Raw genomic sequence first — 5,196 nt, forward strand, 5'->3', positions numbered from 1 at the left:
CTCCCATCCCACCAGCGAGCCACACCCAACGCCCCCATGGCCCCTCACTCCCCTTCCCCCTCCACCGCTGCTGCCCTGGAACAGCCTCCATCGCTCCTGCCGGAGGACAGTAGGCCCCTCCCTGCCTCCCCTCCAGTCTCTGCAGAGCGCCTGGCGTCATCCTTCTAGATCATACCAGGTCACACCCCCCGCTCAACACCCTCCAAAAGGCCTTTCTTGATCACATAGGATACATCCAAATTCCTTCCCTGCTGAGTCTAGTCCTACCTCCCTCTCCGGCCCCCTCCCCCGTTACCTGCCCCATCGGCCCTTCCCCCAGGAAGCCTTCCGACCACCCATGAGACGCCTGGTCCCCCGGGCAGGCTGTCTGTTCCCGGCCACCCCTTTGCCTTCCGGCCCTTTCTAGTACTGGCCACCCCAAAAGGAGAAAGGGCCAGAAGGCAAAGGTCACGAGGCCATTCCTCCCTCCCGGCCAGCGGCGGGCAGCTCACTCACCTGTGAGATAGGTGTTGTGTGAGGAGTTGATGAAGTAGGCGCTCAGTGGCTGGGTCATGTCTGCGCTCAGATCCAGGGCCTCCAGGGGCAGAATGCCATTCTCCTCCCCTCCCAGGTAGCGGCTGAAGCCCTCCATGGACATCTGGTCTGGGGGTCGGGGCGGATCAGCGGGGTCAGGGTCAGCCGGCCCTGCTGCGGTCCTTGCCCACCACCCACCACCCCCGCCCAGCTGGCTCACCTCGCTCCAGGAACTGCTTGTTGGGCTCATACTTCTCAATGAGCAGCCGGGTCTGGGAGGGCCCCAGGGGCGGGTACAGCACTTCATTGAGCCTTGGGTCCCGTTGCTTCTGGTTGATGAAGTCCATGAGCTGCTCCAGTGTCAGGTACGGCTTGCCCTTGGCACCTCTGGCGGGGCGGGAGGCCGGGTCAGGCTGCAGCCTCGCCAGGCCCTGCGCCAAGCCCTCGCCCTGGCAGAGAGAGCTGGCACCCACTGACTGGGACCTAGGCAAGTCTCTCCTGGTCTCAGTCTCCCCATCCATCCCTTCCACTCGACACTGGCACTGGCATTAGCAAGGGCCGTGGAGCTCAGGCGAGGCCCTGGCAGTCTGAGCGCCTGGTTCCCGTCCCCAGTGTGGGCCAATGGAAGTAACCGGGCAGCAGAGAACAGAGCTGCGGGCAAAGCGGCTCTGAGCTCAGCCACAGCCCGTGCACTGGGACCCCAACAGCTCCCTCGCCCCCCGGGGCTGGAAGGAACCCCTGAGCAGAGGCCGGTGCGGAGCACCGGGGGCTGGTAAGCGGGCGCAGCCCTGCTCACATCTCCAGCAGGATCTTGTCGATGTCCGGTCGAAGACACAACTTGTTCAGGAACCGCTCAAAGATTTCCAAGGAAAACTCATCAGGCCGGATGGACTCGCTCTGGGGGCCAAGAGGAGTATGGGGGTGAGAACCCAGGGGCAGGCAGCCCCGAAAGCAGGTGCCCATTAGACCCACCCGGCCCCTGCCCCCAGCCCCCTCACCCGGTTAAAATTGAGGCCACAGGACTCCAGTGCAGTCTCCACCCGCTTCTTGTCTGCTGAGAACATCTTCAGGATGCTGAACAGATGGGAGGGGTCAAGGTCAGTGGGGGCAAAGGTCACCAGGATCAGGGCAAGGTGCCGAAGGGAAGGGGTGCTCACTTCTTGACCGGGATCCGTCCATCCTGGTTCACCTGCAGCTTCAGCTTTGTGTACCTGGGGAGACAGGCAGAAGGCTCACGCCCTGGGGACGGCCACCTGCACCCCCATACCCGCCAGGCAAGCCTGGGGCTCACGCTTTGCGCAGGAAGGTGTTCCTGGAGGCGTTCTGAGCCAAGATGTTCATGGCCAGCTTGAACAGCTCCTCAGCCCAGACCTGAGGGGTCAGGATGCAGGAGGGGAGGGTGAGTGGGGCCGGAGGGGCTGGCTCGGCCACAGCCCACGTGCGGTACACAGCAAATGCTTACATACTGCTTTGTCAGAGGACGGTGAGAATTCAGGGCAGAGAACAGCCTGGTATACAACAGGCTCTCACTAAGGGATGGCTGACTCAGCTAGTGGGGTGGTGGCTCCCCTGGGCAATCGCTCAGCCCCAGCCCACCTTGGCTGTGTCGTCCTGCACGGCCATGAAGTTCAAGAAGGTTGTGTTCACGGGGTCTGGCCCGGCCACCACCGTCATCAGCTTCTCTTCTAGCCGGGCATCAGGGCCCCCAAAACCCAGCACCTCGCGAATCTTGGGGTCCTGAGTAGGTTAGAGCCAAGGGTGAGGAGGGGTATCCCTACCCCCCACCGCCTTACTCCCATGCTTAGTCCTGGCCCCACCGCTCACCTTGGGCAGGCGGGCGTAACGGCCTGTCCGTGTGTCCCTGATGGAACTGATGTCCAGTGTGTCCACCTCCTGGGGAAACCAGATGCCAGGCTGGGTCCTCACTGGCTACAGGGTGAGATCCCAGAGCCCCCAAGCTCCCTATCCCGGCCAAGGCCTGGCCACCCCTGTACCCATGCCTCAGCCCCTGCCCTTAGCACTTCCTGTCCGGCAAGACAAGGGAGTGGTCAGAGGCAGCTGGGGGTCTGGGGCAGGGGCCCGCCACCTGAGTGAGCCGCACCGGCGCTCGCCCTCACCATGTTGGGTCCTGTCCAGTACAGGAAGAAGCCATTGGAGTCCACGCGCAGGGTCACCAGGTTCCGACTGGAGGCCTCCTGGGGAAGGGATGACACAATAGGGGTCAAGGGGTGAGGGCTGCAGCCCAGGCTTGGTCACCGGGACAGCGTTTCTGACAGCGTTTCTGACAGTGAGCAAAGACGCACCCTCGCCCAGCCCAAGGTCCTTCATGCCCCCTGCCGTCCTCCGGACAAAGCCGAGGTCCTGGGGGTGTCCTCTGGGGTCCCGACACCCCTCCCAGTGTCACCTCTCTCTCTCAATTAAGACTCTGTCACGTGGACTACCTTTCCCCCACTTCCAGCTTCTGAGTCATTATTCCTCCGCTAAGATATCCTTTCCTTCCTTCTCTACCCATGAAATCTGACCCACCCGTCTGGGGAGGCCTCCTGGACCCCAACCTCAGGCTTGATTTCCCCAGAAGCCTGAGAGCTCCCTGAAGCTGCGCGGCCCCATTGGGAATATTTATGGGATAAAAGCAGAGGGTTCGGAAACCTGACCCCCACAGCCCCAGGGACCCCATGACGACCAGCCAGCCCTCACATCTGCCTTAAAGTCCATTACCCACTCCCATCTTACACGGCACAGACGAGAAACTCCGCGGGGGACTTGCCCCGCCCTCAGCACCAGGCGAAGTCTGTCCCCTTCAAACAGCCCTGCAGGGCAGGGAAGGCTGTGCTGGCCCCATTTTCTGAGGGCCTGGGCCCTGGCACACACCCAGGGCCACCCCAGGCAACTGAGGACAGCAGCCAGAGAGGGCGGTCAAGAGGGACTTAGACTTGGCCAGGGCCCGAGCAGCCAAGTGGCCACAGCTAGAACTCTCCTGAGACCCCTCCTCACCTTGGTGTCACCCCCAAACTGCTGATCGAAGTCTGGCAATCAGATCATCGATAAAACAGCTGCCTTCACATCATCCCTACTGTGTGCCAGGGCCACATCTAAGCACTTAACATCCAGGAGCTCACTCAGTCCGCCTAACAAACCCTACTTGGTAGGCACTATTATTCTTCCCATTTCACAAGCGAGCAGACTGAGGCCTGGAGGGGCTGCTTAGCTTATGAAAGGTCAAGAGGAGCCAGAGTTTGCATGCGGCTGTGCGGCTCCAGAGCCCTGTGGCCTAGGAGGCAGGGAAGCAGGGCCCGGCCAAGGATCCCCGCTCCTGGCCTCAGCTGCAACCCCAGCGTGGGGCTGGGATTAGCCCCCAGTCTCCAGACTCAGTTTCCTCTTCCCAAGACGGGGTTGCACCAGCCCCGCCCATCTCAGGCTTTGCTTACAAAGGACAGGAAGTTGATCTGAGGGCAGAGGGTGCAGGGAGCCCTGGAACATGGGGAAGCTTGCGCGTCCTCACCTCATGGTGCTAACAAACACCCTCAGCCCCTCTCTGGGGTTCCTGACCCTGCCCTGGGGCTCAGGACACCCCAACAGTGTGAGGAGGGGGGAGTTCTGTAGTAATGCCCCCAGGACCGAGCCCTGTCCCTCCCCAGGGTTCTGGCCCTCAAAAGCAGCCCAGGCCCCCTGCCCTTCAGCCCCAAGTCCTTGTCAGCACCCCCACCCCACCCCCAAGGCCCTCTCCCTGTTCCCACTTCCTTATTTGGGTTTATCACACTGGGAGGAAAAAGAGAAACTTTTCCCTTTAGGCCATCTCCGGGAAGGGGTCTCCCCAGGCCCCTGGGGCTTCCAGGCACCCTCGTGTGTGGCACACCTGCTGCCTCAGGCCACGCCCCCACCCTCCCCCAGCTCCCACGCCTACCCGCCCCACCCAGCCGGAAAGGAGCCCAGACACTTCCAGGCCTCTGGCCTGGCTGGGTGAGAGCAGCGAGGAAGCTCAGGCAGCCGGGTGGCGCCCCTGGGGAAAGAGGGGTTCAGGGGGCAGGGAAGGGGGGCCGTGGGGAATGAGGGTGGGGCACAGGACTGGGGCCCCAGCCGCAGGTGACAGCCGAGGCAAGGAAGGTAAAAAGGGGTTTGGATTTATTGGGGTTCAAAGTCCCGATGTTAAGGAGTGGAACGCAAAGTTTCCCTGGGGTGGAGGAAGTTGGGGGGCAAAGGCTCCACTAGGGGATGACTTGGTGGTACCACCTGAGCTGGGAGCTGGACGGGCAAGGCAGAGGGGTGCCCACCAACATCGGGTGAAAGAGTGATGAATGGAGGAGAATGTTCAGACTAGGGCATGGGGAAGCGTAGGGTCCCAGCGGCACCCCCCAGAAGGGAGGTGCACCTGGGCCAGATTGGGGATCAGGGGTCTCGAACCAAAGAGTCCAGTGCGGGGCAAGGGTCTGGGGACTAGCCTAGGGTTGGAGGAACAGGAATTAGATCGGCCAGGAGGGGTAGGAAAGGCGGGTGAAAGGGGGCCGGGATTTATTGGGGTTCGAAGTCTCGGGGCCCAGGAGTGGAAAGCCGCATTTCCCGCAGCGGAGGGGCCGGGGCGGGGGGAGGACAAAGTCCTCATTGCGGGGACCATTGGGGACTCAAGTTTCCGGAGCGCAGCCTGTCTGGGGTGGGGGGGCGCCAGGGCCAGGCCAGGCTGGGATG

General features: G+C 62.4%; 1 protein-coding gene across 1 annotated transcript in view; it reads right to left on the minus strand.

Annotated features, from left to right (window-relative positions):
- The window catches only part of PLCB3 (phospholipase C beta 3), a gene marked incomplete at its 5' end in the record, with an annotated part of 12,128 nt that extends 9,363 nt beyond the window's left edge, over positions 1-2,765 (minus strand). Inside the window, 9 exons of the mRNA XM_015568982.1 lie at positions 496-642; positions 734-900; positions 1,310-1,410; positions 1,512-1,587; positions 1,671-1,724; positions 1,805-1,884; positions 2,110-2,250; positions 2,338-2,406; positions 2,631-2,765. Of these exons, the coding sequence (XP_015424468.1) occupies positions 496-642; positions 734-900; positions 1,310-1,410; positions 1,512-1,587; positions 1,671-1,724; positions 1,805-1,884; positions 2,110-2,250; positions 2,338-2,406; positions 2,631-2,765 (970 nt within the window). The remainder of the gene's footprint in view (positions 1-495; positions 643-733; positions 901-1,309; positions 1,411-1,511; positions 1,588-1,670; positions 1,725-1,804; positions 1,885-2,109; positions 2,251-2,337; positions 2,407-2,630) is intronic.
- Positions 2,766-5,196: the final 2,431 nt, after the last annotated feature.

The sequence above is a fragment of the Myotis davidii genome, unplaced genomic scaffold (genome assembly GCF_000327345.1).
Source record: "Myotis davidii unplaced genomic scaffold, ASM32734v1 scaffold425, whole genome shotgun sequence".
Taxonomy (NCBI): Eukaryota; Metazoa; Chordata; class Mammalia; order Chiroptera; family Vespertilionidae; genus Myotis; species Myotis davidii.